Here is a 19,326-nt window from a genome sequence, read left to right as displayed (position 1 = left end):
GATAATTGTTTTAACCTCCTCAAGATTCATTTCCCTTCTTTCTGCTGTACTTACTGTCTTCCTTCTGTTGACTCTTTCTGGGAATAAGGAGCAACAGTCTTATGTCTCCCCTCATCCTCAGCCTTTCCTTTAGTTTGTTTCTTCCAGAACCCTCTTTATAACATACTTCTGTGTCCTTGATTTTGCTTATGCTTGAGAAGTAGGCCCACGATAGTCTTAAAACTAAAATGGTTGCTACCATTACTTTTTTTTTTTTAAAGCAGCTTCCAGAAGGTTTTTTTTTTTTTTTTTTTTTTTTTTAATGGCTGTGTTGGGTCTTCGTTTCTGTGCGAGGGCTTTCTCTAGTTGCGGCGAGCGGGGGCCACTCTTCATCGCGGTGCGCGGGCCTCTCACTATCACGGACTCTCTTGTTGCGGAGCACAGGCTCCAGACGCGCAGGCTCAGTAATTGTGGCTCACGGGCCTAGTTGCTCTGCGGCATGTGGGATCTTCCCAGACCAGGGCTCGAACCCGTGTCCCCTGCATTGGCAGGCAGATTCTCAACCACTGCGCCACCAGGGAAGCCCTCAGAAGGTTTTAAGGAGTCTAGAAAATTGCCTTCCTCGACTCACCCATGACTAGCCGCTTTAGAATATGTAGTCTCCTCCCCAGAACCCGCCTCAATAGGCATGGTTTCTCTTTTGTGCAAACCTGCTTCTTGGGAAGGGAAGTGGCAAAACCTGTTTGAAGGTGAGGTTACTTACCTCCCTTCCACCCTTCCCTCCTCCTTGGAGGCGAGAGCAACAACAGCTGAGACAGAAAAAGGGGATACAGACGTGTTGGGGAGCTGAGACATCCGGCTCCCCGACAACTCCAACTGTTTAAAGGCGACAGGAAGACTTCTGAAGATGGGAACTGTACAAGAGGAAGGAGAAAAGACATTAGATCTCAGGTAAGGAAGACGCTGGCTAACTTGATTGGAAACAAGGAGTGAATAGTCTTAAGGGACTTTCCCACCATCCAGCTCTTTCCAAGTCAAATCTCGGGTTCCTAGAGGAGATAAGACTGTAAGAGAATTAATTTGCAGAGAAGGGATGGAGGTGGCTTTAGGTAGGAAATATCAGTGAGGTATGGGAATTAGGGAACAAGGGATTCCAGGATAATTCCCTATTGCTTTCTTTTTTTTTTTTAAGGAAGTTTCTATGTTTTGTTTTTGATAAATCTGCCCCGTTTTCCACTTTCTAATACCCACCCTCCAGAATGGCCATCAGGAAAGCTGACCCAGAACTAAGTTAAAGTCCAGGTTCTCCTTCCCAGCAAATCTCTCTTCCTCCTTACCTTCTTCCCCTACCCCTCTGCCGTGGTTTCCCCTCACCACTCCCTAGTGTGGTGGAGGAAAGGCAGGCCTGACTAGGTGACATCTTCCCCAACTTTGCCCAGTGACAGCTTGGCAGGTCTGTCGGGTTCCAGCCAATTGTAATGTGAAATACCTCTCACCCCTACTGTGCAGGTGGAACAACTGCCAACAGGTAAAAATAATTAGCTTTACCTTCCATGCCTGCTCTGCTCCTAAACCCAACTAGGGGTGATGGCTTTCTAACAAGTGGTGAAGGTGGTAGAAACATCTAGGAGACAAGAGATCTGACTTCTTTTTAAGGCCTGCCCTCTGCTCTGTACCTTCATTACTGCTCTTCATTCCAGTTCCCTTAAGACACTGCCTGGTTTGTCTCATAATAATCTTTTTTTCTGGGAGACTATCTATAGGGTCGGGGAGAGTGCAGAAACAGCTGTACTAGGAGCATCCTTGAGACTTGGGGAACTGGAGCTGAAGGAAGACTGGCAGGATGAAGAATTCCCTAGGTGAGGAAGTATGAGCGAGGCTGGGAAAAGGGAGGGCTGGTCACAAATGGAGGGCAACGATGGTAAACTGGGACTTGAAGGAAAGAGGTGGGGAAAAGAGAGAAGAGGTGATAACATCATGGCGGGGAGATGGAATTGATAAGTTGATACCAGCTTAATGCCTTTAGCCTATATTTCTTCCCCCTTTTCATCTTTTCCCCTCTAGATTGCTTCCTGAAGAGGCTGACCCTTCTGGAGATCCTCATAATCCTGAAAGAGACTCACAGGCAGGTACGTAAATTAGAACCCAGGCCTCCCTGATTCTGGTCCAGGGAAGGGTTATGCCACCCTATCCCTTTGCGGTTCTACTTCCCAAATGTCCCGTGTTAGTCCTTCTTTAGAATTCACCCCATATTATCACTTACATAGACAGGAATTCTAACATCCCCCACCAACACAAACCCATCTTTCTCTTCTTTTTTTTTCCCTCCTCCAAACCCAGGAACCCCCAGCACTTTAGCCCCGTGTGGCCAGCGCCCCATGCGTAAGCGTCTTTGTGCCCCAGAGTTGCGACTGAATCTGACTAAGGGACCTGGAGATAACGGAGCTTCTCCCACCCACTCTGTACCTTCCTCTCCTGATGGCAGTTCTGACCTGGAAATAGACGAGTTGGAGACACCTTCAGACTCGGAGCAGCTGGACAGTGGACATGAATTTGAACGGGAAGGTGGGAAAGAAAGCTGAAGACTGAGCTGGTAGAAGTAGAGGCCAGTGTTAAAAAAGCTCAGGATGGACTTAATGGGACTGAAGTTAGAACTAATAAGGTGGGGACCAAGAGGTAAGACCAGCAAAATTTCCTCAGGATGGAAAGGTAGAGCTTATTGGTCCAATGTGAGAGTAGTCAGTATAGGGGGAGAAGGGGGTACTTCATTTATTGAGGGAAATTTTATTGAATAACTGTTATATTGCTATCATTGAGCTAGAACTGAGTTATAAAGATGAATAAGATAATCCCTACCCTCAGGGAATTCTCTGTTTAGTATGAAATAAACACATATACAAAGAAATGCAGTTAAAGGTTATGATCTACATGTGTATAGGGTACAGTGTAAGCAGGGAGAAGGCAAAGGTCAGTTCCACCTGAGAGGTGTTAAGAAAGACTTCACAGAGGATGCCATTCTGAGCTTATCAGGTAATTGGAGAGGCATTCTAGGTGGAAGAAGCAAATTGGGCAATAGCATGGCATGGTGGGGAATTCAGAGTATTAAGTATGACTATTTAGGTATTAAGGAAAACTTTGTTTCTTCTCTACTCACAGCACTTTTGACACCAAATGTATGGGTTTTCCCCACACCAACCAATTCTCCAACTCTCCAGACACAAATTGGGTGTCCTACAATTCAGTCACGACACTTAACTGGAGTTAGCACAGACACCACAGGTTAAGGGCTCACCCACAAGACTGCCCCAGACTTCAGACACCAATCCCACGTCCAGGTTGTCACCTGTGCTTCTGACCGACAGGTGATAAATCAGAGGTGCCTGCCACCCCCTCCTCAGGTTTGATAATTTGCTAAAACAGCTCACAGAACTTGGGGAAACAGTTTACTTACTAGATTACAGGTTTATTATAAGATACAGATCAAGAACAGCCAGAAGGAAGCAATACATAGGACAAGTTATGTGAAAGGGGGTGTGGAGCTCCGTGGGTGCACCACCCTCCCAGCACCTCCACGTGTTCACCAACCCAGAACCTCTCAGAACCCCTTCAGTTAGGATTTTTTTTATGGAGGCTTCATATGTAGGTATGATTGATTAAATCACTGACCATTAGTGATTTAGCACAACCTCCAGTCTCTCTCTCCTCCTCAGAGGTCAGAGGGTAAAAGTTCCAAACCTCTAATCATGTGGTTGGTTGGCCTGGCAACCAGCCACTCATCCACAGAAGTTTTCCAAAGTCACCTCATTAATATAAACTTCTGTGGTTGAAAGGGGCTTGTTATGAATAGGAAAAGATACCTCTTTTACCTTTATCATCAGGAGCTGTTTTAGAAGCCAGGAACAAAACCAAAATATATATTATTATATCACAGAATATAATATATATTCTGTGGCTGGGAGGTGAAGAGAGAATGACAAAAGACTGTTAAGTAGGCAAGGGTTAAATCATGGAGGTCCTTGCTGCCACATTGAGTTTAGATTTTATCCTGTAGGCAATGGGGAGTCCCTTGAATGGTTTTAATCAAGGGACTAACATGATCAGATTTGATGGCTTTCAAAAGATTGAAAACAACCTAAAGGTCCATAAATAGGATGTTAGTTCTACAATATTACAGTACATCCATACCATGGAATACTAAATACTAGGCACTATTTTTTAAGATGAAGCAGTTCTTTTTATTGCTATGGAAAGATCATGCAAAATTAGTGAGTATAGTATATTGTATTTTATGTATATTGCCATTTGAGTGAAAAAGGGAGAGAAGAAAAGAAACCTTGCTCCAGCAGTGGTGTAAAGGGTAGAATGGAGGAAAACAGACAAGAGGCAGGGAGACGAGTTAGGAGGCTAGTACTAAGGCCAGATGAGAAAGGCTCAGAACCTGTACCGGGACACTAATAGTGGAAAGAATGATAAAAGGATATAATGGAGATAGATGGAGGAGGATCTGGGATCCTGTTGGCTTGACGGCTGGTAGAGAAGAAAGAGTCTCTGATGACAAAGAGTTTTCTCTCTCAGGAAACTAGATGGATGGTGTCATTCATCAAGAAAGAATATGAGAGAGAGGAGGAAGAGAATGAGTTTGAGTTGCACTTGGAGTCTGGTGACTTGGAGATGACAGAGAAACACAAAATAGTGATGTCCACTCTAGGCATTTAGGGATATGGGTCTGGTGGTAGGAGAGAAGTCTGGGTTAGAAAGGAATCATCGCCTTACTGGCAGTAATTGAAGACATGGGAATAAACGAGCTCACCCAAGGAAGGAAAAGCATGGGCAGAAAGAATCTGGAAAAATGGCAAGGGCCATCAACCTACCATAGTGTAAGGTTACCTCCAGGCCATTGTCTAGTGAAAAAGTGAAGATAATGAGTCACAGGAAAGAGAAACCAGCAAGGGGTTGGGTTGATTGGACAAACTAGGGCTAGAGTCATGGGTAAAAAATGAGGAATTAGATGTTGAGGTAATAAACTCTAAGAATCTGAGGAACTTACAAGATACTGAAGGTATGTATTCTGCCTTATTGATCCTTACCCATCCCTCTTTTTTAGATGAGCTGCCTCAGGCAGAGGGCCTGGGGGCCAGTGAGGCAGCTGAAAGGCTGGGCCAGGGTTGTATGTGGGATGTGGCTGGAGAAGACGGTCATTGCTGGAGGGTGTTCCGAACAGGACAGCGGGAGCAGCGAGTGGACATGACCGTCATTGAGCCCTATAAGAAAGTCCTATCTCATGGAGGTAATGGAGGGGTAAGAACTGTGACTTCTTAAGTAAAATGCCGAAGCTGGAAATTCAGTTATGGGTTCAGAATCCTTCCTGCAACTTCTAGAGACCCTCAGAGTCTCTCAACCTAAACAGATGTACTGTCCATCAATACTTATTTGTTGACTGAATGAGTTTTCCCCTTCTCCTCCCCAGGCTACCATGGTGATGGCCTCAATGTTGTCATCCTCTTTGCTTCCTGTTATCTACCCAGAAGCAGCATCCCCGACTACACCTATGTCATGGAACACTTGTTTAGGTGAGGTGGAAGGCTTAAAGTGCTCCAGAGTGGATGTTAGAGAGGGAAACATTCAAAAAAAACCCTTCTCTGATCAGTAACTGATTGTAGAGTCTACAGTAATGTGCCTCTCACTCCCCACAACCCCAAACGCATACCTTCCCTGACAATTTCATCTCCCCAGGTATATGGTGGGTACTCTGGAGCTGCTGATAGCTGAAAATTATCTGCTTGTTCACCTGAGTGGAGGCACAAGTAGGGCCCAAGTTCCACCTCTGAGCTGGATACGCCAGTGTTACCACACCCTGGATCGGCGGTGAGCCTCTAGGATAAGAGGGCTACCACGATCTATCTTATCTTTTTCTTTTCCATCTTTCCATACTTTCTTCCATTCAATCTCTTCCACTTTTTTTTTGACCGCGCCATGTGGTTTGCAGGATCTCAGTTCCCTGACCAGGGATTGAACCGGGGCCCTGTCAGTGAAAGTTCGGAATCCTAACCACTTGGCCACCAGGGAACTCCCTCTTCCACTTTTCTTTGTCCCTCTATACCCCTTTCCAAGCCTCTCCTATCTTCTGTCCTCTCTTGGAGTCATGGAAATCTAGTTTCAAATCTTGCCTTTATCACTTACTACCTTTATGACTGTGGACAAGTCACTTAACTTTCTGGGACTCAGTTTCCTTCTCTGTAAAATGTCAATGATAATACCTTTGCCACTGAGTATTTGAATCAAATCAACATGGCGCATTGCCTGGCACATGGAAGGCAGGCCTTCCTTTTCTCATAGTCTTGCCATTTATTTCACTTTTCACATCTCCATTGTCTTCTTTTCTTGTCTGCCTTCATCCCTGACCCTTATGCCTTTTTTCCTTGATATCCCTTTTCTTGTTTCCTTTCTTCCCTCCATCTTCCATTTGCTCACTTTTCTCTTCTTGTTCCTTTTTTTTTCTCCTCATTGGTCTTCACCTGATCATGGAGGGATGGAGGAGTATACAAAAGGAACTATGGGAGCGTAGGGCACAGGAAAGAAGTGGGGTAGAGAAGGCCAGGCTAAGGTATTCCAAGAGGAGAGTTTCCTAAAAATGAGGAGGCTAAGCAAGATGGATGGAGCTGAGATTGTAGTTAAAGGAATGGGGATTCGACCCAACTATCAGAGAAATCTAGAAATTAGAGAAGAAGGGAAGGAAGTTAAAGTACAGAAGGTAGCTCCACCTGATCTTCAGGCATGAAGGTGGAAGGAGAGTGGAATGGTCTCATGTTCTTCTTCAGGCTCCGGAAAAACCTGCATGCCCTGGTGGTTGTCCATGCTACATGGTATGTGAAGGCATTCCTGACACTGCTTCGGCCCTTCATCAGGTACTAGCTTGGGGGACAAAGACCCCGTTTCCGCTCTCCCCATTTTCACAATCAAGATTAAGAACTTCTTGCCCCACCCTGACTCTTTCTAGCCTTAACCACTCTCTACTTATTATGTTTCCCTTTGTAAGGATCTCCAGGAGCCCTCTTCCCCATATAAAACACACTTGGTTGATCCTCTCTTTTTAGTTCCAAGTTCACACGGAAGATCCGTTTTCTGAACAGCCTTGGAGAGCTGGCCCAACTCATCTCCTTGGATCAGGTCCACATCCCAGAAGCTGTCAGACGGTGAGTCCTGGCTTAAGGATAAAAGTTTGGGATGGGATGTGTAAGAGCCAACTCCCACTTTCTTAATGCCTTGTTGGAACAAAGGAACTAAAAGACAGAGGCTCTGCTTTCAGAGGCTTCAGTGTATCTGGGAAGACTCCATACATGCAGGACACTACTGTATCCAACAAGAACAAATGAAAAAAATTAATCCTATAAGTGCATCAAGGAATAAAGGAGTAATCACAGCACAGAATTTAGAGGAAATTCAGACCAGCCCTAGAAATTAAGAAGGGATATGTTGGCAGTGAATAGGAGAGAATATCCAGTGGGGGAGGGTTGCTAGAGAGCAAAGGATCCTACATGATGACCGACCCAAGCATCTAATCTACCTCTTCCAGTTCACCTGGCTTCTCTCCCTAAACCCCTGAGTAAAACCCAGTCTGCGCCTATACCACTTTTTTCCCCTCTCTTTCTCCTAGGCTGGACCAGGATCTCCATGGCTCAGGAGGGACCTAGCATAGGACTGGAATAATGAGCTTAAGAACCAAGCAAAGATATTGATCTGCTTACACCCTAAACCCTGAAACATCTGAGCTGTTCTGTAAATCAACTCATCCTCAATCCCAGTACCACTGGATCTTCACATCTCAATGGGATGTCGTTCCTTCCATGACCCTGACTTCAAAGCAGGGCTCTGAGGTTGGGAACCTGATGTGCTGGGTGACTTTCATTTCAGCTGGAGGGGTGCATGTTGTGGCATTTTATATAGGACAGTGCAAAGCTGTGCTGCTTTAGCTGTAGAACCTTGGGCAAATAACCTCCTCTCTTTGAGTCTGAGATCCTTTCCACCTGGGGTATTCTAGCAGTCTGAAGGTGAGGGGTGGATGGGGAGGGCAGGGCTCCTGCTGGGAGCCAGGAGTCAGTGCCCTAAATGTTGAAGAGCCATTCTGTTTCCCTCTTTCCTTCAGTAGTCTCATCTGCTGCCTGTGAGCCTGGGGAGGGGCATTTTCAAAACCTGTATTTTGTCCTCTTTAGTAAATTCAGATCTGTAGCGATTAATAAACTGCGATGAGAGATTCAAGCGCCGCGCCGAGGAAGTGTACTACTCTTTCCCCAGCCCCTTGCATCACAATCCGTCTGTCGGTTCTGGCACAGGAGTTCTTGCTGCAGAGGTTCCCTGGGATTTTCAGATGAGCCCCTGGGCCTGCCGGAGCTGACCCGCGGGGAGAGGGCCTGGGGGAGGGGCGTGGCGCGCGCGTCAGAGCCCCCCTCCCCTCCCCCGCGGGCCTCGGTTCTAACGACCCGGTGGGTCGAGAGCCGAAGGGAGGGAGAGAAGGTGGGAGCCCCGGCCTTCCTCACTGGCCTCCCTCCCAGCCCCACACCGTCCAGCCCCATGGTCCCCGCCGCCGGCGCGCTGCTTTGGGCCCTGCTGCTGAGTCTGGGGCCCCGGGCGGCGGGGGCCGAAGGCCTGACTTCGACCGCGATGCCGCGGAACAGTCTCCGCTTCGGGGGCCCTATGACCCGCAGCTACCGGACCACCGCCCGGAGCACCCGGAGCGTTGTTTCCCAGAAGATGAGGGTAACAATGGAGGATGAGGACGACGTCGTGGCCGTGGCCGACAGCCTGGCAGGCCCGGCCGCTGCCGAGCTCTTGGCCTCCACGGTGTCCACAGGTAGCCGGTCGGGTTTGTCGGCGGAGGAGGATGGGTCTTTAGAAGAGGGGGTTGTGATTTACGCCAGAAAGAATAACACCGAGTTGGAGACTCACAATACGACTTCCAGTACACCTGGGGGGCCTAGCCCAGGGTTTACAGCGAATCACCGGGATTCCGAAATCAGGATGAGTTCAAGCCAGCGGCCCTCCACCTGGAAGGCTAACGTGGACCAGCTGCTCTCCGACACTACCCTGAGCCAGTGGTCAACAGCACGGTCCACCCGAAACCAGTGGCCACCGCCCTCGCCCACAGCCATGCCAGCTCCCGAGGATCTGCGGCTGGTGCTGATGCCCTGGGGCCCGTGGCACTGCCACTGCAAGTCCGGCACCATGAGCCGGACCCGAGCCGGGAAACTGCGTGGCCTTTCGGGGCGCCTGCGAGTTGGGGCGCTGAGCCAACTCCGCACTGAGCACCGGCCTTGCACCTACCACCAATGCCCCTGCAACCGCGAGCGGGAGGAGTGCCCCCTCGATGCAGGTCTCTGTCCTGACACCAGCTGCACCACTCAGACCACCACCAGGGCCACCACCACTACTCCCCTTCCCCCACTAGTGAGCCGACTCAGACCCACCCCCTTCATCCCCAGTCTCAGGCCCAACCCAGCCCTTGCTTTTTGGAAAAGGGTCAGGACTGGGCTGGAGGATATTTGGAACAGTCTGTCTACAGTGTTCACAGAGATGCAACCAGTAAGTGTCTAGTGATGAGCCAGCATCTTTGTTAAGGCATCTGAAAAGTCCTGATATCCAGAACCCTGTTGCTAAGCCAGCCAGTGTGTCTGCGTGAACTGTTGCTTATGTTTGGTTATTGATTCATAAAATGCATTGGTTATTCACATTATTGTTAGCCATTGATTCCACCTATCATTTCTTGAGCAACTGCTGTTTGGCTATTAGGCAACATGTAGGTCATTAGATGATTATTGACCAAACTGTTAAGACTGTAGATACATAAAGAACTCTTGATGTGGAGATAGTTGATGGATGTGGAAGATTTCGTAGTTTTCAGCTTATTGACGCAGCTTAACAGTAACAGCTGCCAATATCTGAGGTCTTCTTATGTGCACTCTACCTGGATCAGTCCTCACAACAACTCTATGGTATTATTATTACCACTTTACAGATGAAGAAACGGGGTTTACAAAGTTAGTAAGTAGCGGAGTCACAGCAGGATTTCAACCAGGTTTGTTTGACACTAGTGCCAATGCTCTTAACCACTACTAACCCAAAGAACTGTCCTCCTGGGATTATTCCCAGAAACTTAAGAATTCTCAGGGAAGGATAGTCCTCTACTTCACCAAAAGAGCTACCAAAGTTCCTGATCAACCTGATAAAATATTCTCAAGGTCTCAGGATGACAGGACCTTTGGGGAAAGGAGAAGGACAATAAAATGTATACTTGGTCATTCTGTCAGTTTCTGTTTTTGTCTCTCTCCTTGCTGTGTCTAATACCGTTATTCAATATAAAAAAGAAGCATAAATAGTGGGCAGCAGTGTTAAGGGAATGAGGGTTTGTGGGGAGAGGGAGATGAGGCAAGGAGGGGAAAAGAATATGGATATGGTTATATTTTCCCTTTTCTCTATTTTGTTTCCTTACCCAGATAAACAGAAATCGGAGGTAATGGCCACTTCATCCACAAGAGGAGGTGTCAGCATCTCAACCTCTCCTCCCCTTTCAATCCCAGCACCCACTGGATATTTTTAGTACAGAAAAACAAAAACTAGAAAAAAAAATAGTTTGGTCTTGTGTCTTTCTACAGAGGTACCTGAGGGAGGGGAGACCATAAATCTCTTGAACCTTAAGACTGAACTGTGTACTAGCAGCATCTGGCTTGGTCCCTTCCACTGTCCCCCACGATAAAAATGTTGATATTGCTCATCTTCTTCATTTCCAAAGTTGTTTTTAAACAAGTACTTCTTTAAAGACTTGAAAAATCTCAGATGAATGCCAAGAAAAAGGAACAGGAAGAACAATGAGTTGAGCCCTTGGGAGGTGATGGTTATCTTCTCCTTGCCTTCACGACACTTGGCCTTCTCTCCTCAGAAAGGGCAAGGTTGGCACAAAATTCCATGACAGCCACTTTCTAGGAGTTGCCTTCATTAACCACGTCTACCCTTTAACCCAACACACACCTGTAGTGATTACTCTGGGACTATTTTGCTTAAACATTTTTTATTTGAAAATGTATTTAAAAGTCCAACAATTTTTAATATAAATTATGACTCTCAAACCCATTCCCATCACTCTAAATATTGTTAAAGTGATGGTAGCATACACATTAGAGAAGGTAGCTAAAGGTGAGAGAGCACCAAAGAAAAGATTGTGTCTAAAGAATAGGCAGTAGAGGGACTTCCCTGGCCGTCCAGTGGTTGAGACTCCTGCTTCCACTGCAGGGGGTGTGGGTTCCATCCCTGGCCCGGGAACTAAGATCCCGCGTGCCGCGTGGCGTGGCCAAAAAGAAAAGAATAGGCAGTACAATAAGGCTCAAGATCAGGGTGACCGGAGATTCCAGGAGTTCCCCCATCTTTCTGCCCTATCCTGTTAACCCTTTAGATCTAGTATAACCCTCAGGCTATTCAGCTACTTTAGGCCAACAAGATGAGCTACTTTCAGAGCAACTAGCTAGACTGGAATTGAGTACATTGGGAATGTATCTCTATAACCAAGCTTAAACACTAAAAAAAAAATCTGCAGGAAATACACTGAAATTAGAACCTCAGTCACTATAGGTGGGGGCAAACTGGATGGATGGTGGAATCAGCAGAGTGGATCTTAGTTCTCACATTCCTGACCCCCACTACCATTAAACAGGATTCTTCCTGTTACTGAGCTAATGAGACCCCCGCCTTCTCATCTCAGAGCAGGCAGAAGCTCATCTGTTCTGCCCTCCTAATCACCCTGCAAGGAAGGGGCCAGAACAAAACACCTGAGAAAACTGAAAATGCCTAAAGACCCTACTCCTACATTATTTTCCCACCTAAAGCAGACTCTTCAGCCAGGTGGGCAGTGGGACCTGGTCTTCAGACAAAACTCCCTGAGTCTTATTTGTGTCTGGTTCTAGGACTAGGGCACAGAAACAGAGCTTAAAATTTGGGGAGGATAAGCTGGGGTATCTATGGCTCTACTGTTTTTCACTCCCTTCCTTCCCCAATCCCCCTATACCCTGTTCATGTCTCCACATTGCAGGAACCCCTCCTCCAGAGAGCATAAGGATGGAGAAGCACAGTACACGTCCATCACAGAGACATGAACCCATGCAAGCACAAGCAACACAATAAAGAAGTGTTCGGAGATTACGTGCAGCCTTATTGAGCCTACTTTACACAGGGCCCTAGTTCATCCATGACTCAGGCTTAGGATGAACAAGTGGAAATCATCTGAGAGAAAAATATCTCGACTCTATAGCGCAGTGGCTCTCAACTGGGGGTGATTTTGCCCCCTCGGAGACATTTGGCCATATGTGGGGACATTTTTTGTTGTTATAACTAGGGTGGGCCAGGTATGCTGCTAAACATCCTATAATGCACAGGACAGTCCCTCACTACCAAGAATTATCCAGCCCAAAATGTCAAAAGTGCCTAGTTTGAGAAAACTTGCTCTAGAGGTCTTCCGGCTCTCATGCCGGAGAATCTTAAGATCACTCAAGGATGATTGTTTTCAACCTATTTATTTCACCACCACTCCCATTCTCAGTGATCAGTAAGTCTACCCTGAGACATAACTCCTAGTTTTGCTGCATTCTGGGTTTCTCTCCAAGATCCCTCTTCCTGCTCTCTAGGCCAGCGGGGAGGTGGGCAGAGGGCAGATCCCCAAGACTTCAGCTTAAGACCCACCTCTTAACTCTTATCCAGTGGGAAACAATAAGGCTCCTGACAGGGATGGGGTTAAGGATAGAGGTAGTAGCAGGATGGGGGTAATTAAGAGAACTCATCTTAAATTGAATTTTTAATTAATTTAAAAAAAAAAGGAAAGATCTTAGGGAGCCAGCAATGCTACAGAAACATAGGGTTAGAGGCCTACCTAGAGAAAGACCCTGGTATCGGCAGAGAGATACTGAGGGACTGAGTTTCAAGTCTGAGATCTAAAGAGAAAAAGTAGACTAGCCAGTGGTCACCCTCCCAGACCCTGCTTGACGTCTGCTTCAGTTCATTCCAGGACGAAAGATAAGGGCAGGGAGGTAGGGAGCTTCTTAGCAAAGCCGGCTTCAGCTTTGGTAATCTCACCTACCCACCACATTTAAGGAGTTCCAGGTTAAGAGTTTAAAAACATATGGCACCTAGACCGTCATTCAGGAGAAGGGAACTCATTCCAAGTTCCCAGAAAACTCCTATCTCAGATCTGATAGTGTCCAGGGCTTCAGCTGAGCTCCTTCTGGCCAACCAGTAGTCACTTGGTCAGTCCTGCTGCCTTGACCCCATCTCCAGGAGGGGCTACAGCCAGAGGGAGTAGAGGGAGTCCAGCCCCCAAGCCATTTGAGGCACTATTAGACAGATAGGGAAAAGAGGGGCCCTGGGGTTACTGATTCTAGGAGGGAAACTGGTAGGGCCAGCATCTCTTCTGGGCTGGACAGGGTGAAGGCTGGACACACAGCAGAACCTGATTAAAGGAAAAAAAGAAGGAAGATTAGCCTCGAAGAAAACAGGGAGAGGGTACCACCTGGTTCACACTTAACTATTTCCACAGTGCGCTCTTTTTTTCTATTTCTATCTGTTTGCACATCCCTTTCTCTCTGCTTTTCTGGATCCTACATTTTTGACTCTTCCATTCTAATTCTTTCTTCCTCCCTTCACTTCCCATTCTTGCAGAGGATCACGGTTCTGAGGCAGGGGGCTGGAGGTGTTGGATGGGTTTCTCTAATCACTCACCAGTCGTATTGGAGCTACAAGCCCCTAGAATTGCTCCACGGTCTGTCTCGGTTTCCCTTGGATCTCATCTGCTCCTGAACTGCACCTGTCTGTGAAAAAGCACATGTGAGACCCTCTCCTAAATCTTCATATGGCACAGTAAAAGAGCTCCCGTGTGCCCTCCAGGGAAGAGGTTGACCCCATCTCCTTGACAATAAAATCAATCTGAAAAGGTTAAAACTAATCTCTATTCCTCCAAGGGAAGTCTCAATGCCTCCCTTCACAATGACCTTCATGAGGATGAGACAAAGTGGGTCTTTTACTAGTAAGATCCTCTCACAAAGGACTCTCCCATATTTATCTGTGTTTCATAACTGGTGAAAAGATTCCTTCACTACCTCCAAGCCCATTTCCCTTATTTTGAGAGCAGAAATGCATATTAAACATTACTTAGGATAGAGGTGCTCAGCCTTTTCCCTGTCCCAACACTCCCAACCACAATATGACTTAGTGTGGCGCTGAGACAGCAGTTCTTAATTAATAGAAGGAAGGGTTATGGTTTTTGGAAAAAAGCCCTCCAAGTAACTATTAAGACATATATATCCTCCATCCAATGAAGAACAATCTGCTAATTGTAAAGATGAGGGAGCCTAGGCCAGAGACTTGAAATGTCAGATCTCAGATTTATGCAGCCTGTGACAAGGACTAGAATCGTAGCTTCTTGCTTCCCATCGAGTATTCTGTTATGCCCTCAGCTTAAACTTTCAAAAAAGGGCACAGTTCTAGGCCACAACCTCATATCAACCTCTCCCCATTCCCTTGTTACCATGCCAAGTCCATCTCCGGCACCCATCTCCCCAGAGCCAATGTGAGTCAGGTGGACAAAATTCATTGGTTCCCCAATCATGGTCCGGTCAATCCGTCTCCTCTTCTTCTTCTGATTGGAGAAGACAGGGAGTTACGTCACAGTGGAGAAAGGGAAAAGAGTTGAAAACCACTAAGGGAAGAGCTAAGGGCCTGGTGGGAAAGGGGATACAGCATTATAACAGGGAAATCACTAGGGTATGAAAGGCAAGGTTAGAACAACATAAACAGAGAGAGGACACAGGCAGGGTAGTAAGGGCAGTGGCCTGCAGAGTGAACACTGGACAAAGAAAGGACATGTCAAAGTCACCTCTGGCTGATGAGGAAACAGTGGGGAAAACTGACAGGTATTAAGCTCCACCTACAACCCCCATCCAACTCAAAATGGACGGGAAAAAGAAGTGATAGCTAGGACTGTTCACTTCCTCCCTCACCCAGTCCCCTTCATTCCATGTACACACCTGCCAGGCCATAGCAGCTATCCTGACAGAGAAGGAGGCAAGAAGTGTGCTTTTTAGACGGCGGATCCTAGAATGACGTATCTACGCCCCAGTATACGGTAACCGGTTTCTGTGTGTTGGGGTGGGGTGGGGGAGACTTACCGGCTGGGGTTTCTCTACCACACAGCAGCCCAGTTTGTGCCAAAATTCACTCATGTTCCCCGATGGTTCCAGTTTCACGCCTCTGCCTGAGGCCCCAGAGGGCTCTTGCTCTGGTGCCTTGACCGCCCACTCCTCACTCCCCTCAGGTGTAACAACACCCTGGGTTTACTCAGCTGGACAGGTCTAGAGAAAGTGGAGTCCTCGGAGCCCTTAAGCTGAGCGGTGAAGGTCAGTGTCTCAGACCCTGAGAGACTAGCAAGGTCGGAGAGTGGCGTGGGCAAGCAGGTACAAGGTTATGTCTTCCACAGACCTGGAACCCTGGATGAGCAGAAAGTAAAGAGAAGAAAAGTTAATGAGAAATCTCCACTCCCCCACTCTTTGAGAAGGCTCCTGATGAGCCCATATCTTCTTGCTCCCCTGTAAAGGCCCTAGTCCTACAACCAACACTAACCTTCTCCAAACATAAGAACCTCAAAGTCTGACTCTCAGAGAAAGGCAAAGAACCAAAAGGGCACCAAAGGGTTAAGGAACAGTAGCTGCTGGTACCCACGGAGGGGAGAGGAAGGGGGCTGGAAGCTAGGAAGAGAGGATGGGAGGGGACTAAATGATACTGGCAGAAATGAGCAAAGTTTGGGGGTGCTACAAGCTCCACCTCCCTTCTCCCTTGGTTTAAGGCAGAAGGGGAGGGGCATTTAAGCGACTTTGAAGAGGAAATGGTGGTTTTTTGTTCTCACAAACAAGGCCTCCACCCCTGACCCTCCCTTTTTCCTTACCTTACTCTGAACACCTAGATTTTCTTTAAGACCAAGAGAGGTCTTGACTACCTAGGTCCTAGGTGACCAACTGCAGCAGGTTGGAACCTAAGACTTTCTACAGTGAGGAATTTCTTCCCTCTCCGTTCCCTGCCCTTGTTCCTCCTCATTTCCCTCAACTGAGATCCAACCCCTCCCAGAAGCCATTTAGCAGTTTCTTTATTACTTGACCTTGAGATCCTTCCTGAGGGCTGCCTACACTGTTTTATCTGTGTTCTGTATCAATGCACTCCTCTGTGTGCACCTCTGTTTGCACGTATGTGGCATGACCCTATCACCATGTGTGTGTCTTGTGGAGATCATCTGTGCACAGGTTGTGGGTACACGTGCCAGGTATCTTCTGTCCCATGAGGAATCTTTTTCCAGCCTCCCCACCCTCTTCACATGTCCTGTCGTGCCACTCTGCTCTGTCTCACACCCCATAGGGCCTGGGCCTCCCTCCCTCCCTCCTCCCCTCATGCTGTGACCTGTTCTCTCTTCCCTCCTTACCACTTCCACCCCCAATCTTCATCAGCCAACCAGACATGAGGAACTTCCCGACAGCATTTGTGTCCAAGGAAGAACTTCCTCCCCTCTTCATTACTGCCAGCCAGGGTAGGGCACATATAGGTTTCCTCTATTTTCACTGCATTCCCCTAGTCCTATAATACAACCAACCTCAAAGATTCCAAACAGGGCAGTTTCATGCACCTTACACTTTAGCCTGAATAGGAATCTCCCCTCCCTCCAAGATTGGAACCCTGATGCTCTGGCACCCTACGCTGATCTAAGAACTGAGAGGGTTTTTTCTCAGCCTTGAGATGAGATCACACAAACACTGTGACACAGCTTCTGAGGGATGGAAGGACCCGAGAGTCCAGGCTTTCTCTTACTTCCCTTCCCACCACTGGAGGGGAGGAGTAATGAGACAGGGCGGAAGTCAGAACACGGCTGTCCAGAGAGGGGAGCTGTGGTCAGTGGGGAAGTCAGTCAGTCACAGGGTTTGTCGTGATGGTGGTGGTGTTGGGTGGTAAGGGTTGGGGGTGGGGGTGGGAGGGGATGAAGAAAACAATGAAGAATCAGAGGAAACCCCCAACACTACCAGACACGCTGTACTGAGACTGGACTCTCCCCCAACACCCTCCTTGCTCAAAGCTGAGTGAACAGAAGCGGATGGTGGGAGGGAAAAGGAGAGAAGAGGGGGAGGAGGAGAGAGGGAAAGGGGCAGTGGAGGGAACAAGGACGTTTCTGTTCCTTTTCCAGGGACCTGGCCAGGGCTGGGTGGAGGGAAAGTGTGTGTGTGGGACTTGGCATGAAATGACCAATGATGATGAGAAGTGACCAGGAAATTCCATTCCCTAGGACACAGGACATAAGGGTCTCTGAAACCTGGGGGTGGGGTCAGCGTGAGGAGAAGACTGGGCAGGGTGAATGTGGTGGTGGTGGTGGTGGTGGTGAGGGGGGAGGGGAACAGGCCAGAAAAGGAAGTAAGAGTGATTGGCTGCCACTCTCCTTTAAAATATCTAGAGAAGAGTGGGTTGAGGAAAAATGAAGTCCTCAAGTGGTCAGCCCAGGAAGAAGAGGCACCTGAACCCACTACACACTATTTCAACTCCACAATGAAGGAGAAGGGCTGGGTAAACAGTAGGAGGGGTCAGGATTAGATCGTATAAGGCCATACCCTGACAGCCAAGTAGTGCTGTGACCTGGGCCTGAGTCCCAAGTAGGAAGGGTGAAATACAGAGCTGGAAAAGACACCAAGGTCACAGTAGAGCTTAAGAGCTTTAAAACTATTGGGGAGTGAGCAGGAGAATGGATGGGAGAAAGGTTCCAGGGAGGAAGGATGTACAGAGGTAGTTCCCTGGTCCTGTTCTAGCCCCAAACCGGTTTTCCCGGTCCCGCTGACTCCAGCCCCAAGGCCTCCTACCCGCTGCCTGACAAGCCTTCACAAGAAGCAGCTGGAGAGAAAGAGAAAGAGAATTGAGAAAATGGAGCGGGCAATTCTGGCTATGAGCCCAGGGCTGCAGCTGGTCCCCTATGGAGACCTCCAGACATAAGGGCTGCTGCGGGGCTCTAGAGAAGTGGGGGTGGCCCCCAACTTTCAGTCAAGTGACAGGCATTTGCCCCAGCACCGACCGTGCCCTTCCCCAGGCAAGGTCCTGTGGAGGCTTAAGAGGAAACAGGGCTAGGCCCTCAGCTCCCCCTGCCCAATAGGTTCAGTCACATAGGCTCCATTTCTGCCCACTCCCGGACTCTACCCAGAGATTCTCTGCTCCTCCCAAGGCTGAACTAACATTGGGCCTCTCCGTGAATCTTTCCGACTTTGTCACTGTCTGGCGTGGCTGCCTGTCTCAGATTTAGACCTTCCCGGACCAGCTCTGCTTCAGTTTGCTGGCACACGCCAGCACCGAGGCTGGTGAGTCTCAAAAGAGACCTTCTTCCCACCTCCCGTCTCCCCCCCAACACTCCACACCCGTCTTCCCCTCTGCTCTTCACCGGCCTCACCTGCGCACCGCCGGAGCACGGACAGGGACGGCTCCTCAGCCGGCGCACCCCTTTCGCCACCGACCCAGCATCTCGACAGCCGTGGACGCCCTCCTCCCCCACCCCCAGCATCCGGTGCGTCTCCGCCTGACTGGGCAGGCGGGGCGCACGGGCCGAGGGACCGAGCCCGAGGCCTCACCTGCTCTGCTCCGGCATCCAGGCGTCCGGCGCCAGCTGGTGGGGGGCTCCCGCTCGGTGCCCGCCAGCGTGGGGTTCCCGGGCTCGCTCCTCGGCGCGGTGGGGGAGCCGAGGGCGGAGCGGCAGAGGTGCGGCTGGCTGAGGGCGGAAACGGCCGCGACGCGATTACGAAACCCGTCCGGCTGGGAGCCGGGCGCACAGCCCCGCTCTGGACTGAGGTGGCGCTGCACGACGGAGGGACGTGGGAGGGGCCTCGGAAGCCCCCGAGGGCCGCCGCCCCTGCCGGGAAAACCCGGGAAAGCGGACCCTCGAGGAAGGCCTGGCACCCAAGCTGGACCCTCCAGAATCGTGCGTTCCGTTTGCGCGTCAGGCGTTGCGGGGCGAAAGCGGAGCCCCCAAATCCTCCGGCCTCCACCGAGTTCAGAGATTGGCAAAAGCACACGCATCCCCGATGTTCCTGTGCCCTACCGCAAATGCAATAGGGCTAGGTTTATTTACCCATTGTGAGGGTGGGAAGGCAAATCGGGAGGGACGGAGGGAAAATTTTTGTGGTCTCAAAAACACTTCGGGTAACCTGAAATCCTTAAATTGGGGAATAAAGGGACACTCCTCCACGTTGTCTAGAGTCAAGACTTTTAATCCATACATCTAAAATTAGAGGACAATTAACTACTCAT

The 19,326-nt window shown here is 48.8% G+C and overlaps 3 protein-coding genes across 12 annotated transcripts; 2 read left to right on the top strand and 1 right to left on the bottom strand.

Moving 5' to 3' along the window:
* Nucleotides 1-53: 53 nt before the first annotated feature.
* On the top strand, nucleotides 54-12,856 carry BNIPL (BCL2 interacting protein like). Of its 9 annotated transcripts, none has more exons than XR_014267525.1 (12): nucleotides 54-273; nucleotides 573-930; nucleotides 1,743-1,838; nucleotides 2,044-2,108; nucleotides 2,320-2,544; nucleotides 5,084-5,266; nucleotides 5,447-5,549; nucleotides 5,713-5,844; nucleotides 6,798-6,884; nucleotides 7,074-7,172; nucleotides 7,634-7,853; nucleotides 10,467-12,856. XR_014267525.1 is itself a non-coding variant. In XM_082475415.1 (11 exons), exons 2-11 carry the CDS (start codon nucleotides 887-889, stop codon nucleotides 7,668-7,670), a joined length of 1,071 nt encoding a protein of 356 aa, XP_082331541.1. In that variant the 5' UTR covers nucleotides 54-273; nucleotides 573-886; the 3' UTR covers nucleotides 7,671-8,235. The 9 variants fall into 9 exon arrangements, 7 of the variants coding, with proteins under 7 accessions (XP_082331541.1, XP_082331544.1, XP_082331545.1 ...); XR_014267526.1 differs by lacking the exon at nucleotides 10,467-12,856 and adding an exon at nucleotides 8,199-8,235; XM_082475415.1 differs by lacking the exon at nucleotides 10,467-12,856 and having other exon boundaries at nucleotides 7,634-8,235.
* On the top strand, nucleotides 8,374-12,856 carry LOC309667179 (protein MENT). The gene is made up of 2 exons (XM_082475501.1): nucleotides 8,374-9,555; nucleotides 10,467-12,856. Exons 1-2 carry the CDS (start codon nucleotides 8,548-8,550, stop codon nucleotides 10,485-10,487), a joined length of 1,029 nt encoding a protein of 342 aa, XP_082331627.1. The 5' UTR covers nucleotides 8,374-8,547; the 3' UTR covers nucleotides 10,488-12,856.
* On the bottom strand, nucleotides 12,799-18,796 carry CDC42SE1 (CDC42 small effector 1). Of its 2 annotated transcripts, none has more exons than XM_082476045.1 (5): nucleotides 18,651-18,796; nucleotides 15,177-15,494; nucleotides 14,537-14,647; nucleotides 13,732-13,820; nucleotides 12,799-13,462 (listed from the first exon to the last, which is right to left on the bottom strand). In XM_082476045.1, the coding sequence occupies exons 2-4, from the start codon at nucleotides 15,228-15,230 to the stop codon at nucleotides 13,746-13,748; spliced, it is 240 nt and encodes a 79-aa protein (XP_082332171.1). In that variant the 5' UTR covers nucleotides 15,231-15,494; nucleotides 18,651-18,796; the 3' UTR covers nucleotides 12,799-13,462; nucleotides 13,732-13,745. The 2 variants fall into 2 exon arrangements, with proteins under 2 accessions (XP_082332171.1, XP_082332172.1); XM_082476046.1 differs by lacking the exon at nucleotides 18,651-18,796 and adding an exon at nucleotides 18,473-18,620.
* Nucleotides 18,797-19,326: the final 530 nt, after the last annotated feature.

The sequence above is a fragment of the Balaenoptera physalus genome, assembly GCF_965194825.1.
Source record: "Balaenoptera physalus genome assembly, chromosome: 1".
NCBI classification, from domain to species: Eukaryota; Metazoa; Chordata; class Mammalia; order Artiodactyla; family Balaenopteridae; genus Balaenoptera; species Balaenoptera physalus.
Note: the sequence above shows the minus strand (reverse complement) of the source record. Positions and strands in the feature narration are given on the sequence as shown.

Excerpts from the sequence above, each read along its gene's own strand:
- BNIPL (XM_082475415.1), top strand. The coding sequence starts at position 887 with ATGGGAACTGTACAAGAGGAAGGAGAAAAGACATTAGATCTCAG. Across the intron at positions 931-1,742 it reads GAAAAGACATTAGATCTCAG|GGTCGGGGAGAGTGCAGAAA; the intron begins GTAAGGAAGACG and ends GACTATCTATAG. Across the intron at positions 7,173-7,633 it reads ATCCCAGAAGCTGTCAGACG|GCTGGACCAGGATCTCCATG; the intron begins GTGAGTCCTGGC and ends TCTTTCTCCTAG.
- CDC42SE1 (XM_082476045.1), bottom strand. The coding sequence starts at position 15,230 with ATGAGTGAATTTTGGCACAAACTGGGCTGCTGTGTGGTAGAGAAACCC. Across the intron at positions 14,648-15,176 it reads TGGTAGAGAAACCCCAGCCG|AAGAAGAAGAGGAGACGGAT; the intron begins GTAAGTCTCCCC and ends TTCTCCAATCAG. Across the intron at positions 13,821-14,536 it reads CCGGAGATGGACTTGGCATG|ACAGGTGCAGTTCAGGAGCA; the intron begins GTAACAAGGGAA and ends GCTTTTTCACAG.
- LOC309667179 (XM_082475501.1), top strand. The coding sequence starts at position 8,548 with ATGGTCCCCGCCGCCGGCGCGCTGCTTTGGGCCCTGCTGCTGAGTCTG. Across the intron at positions 9,556-10,466 it reads TGTTCACAGAGATGCAACCA|ATAAACAGAAATCGGAGGTA; the intron begins GTAAGTGTCTAG and ends TTCCTTACCCAG.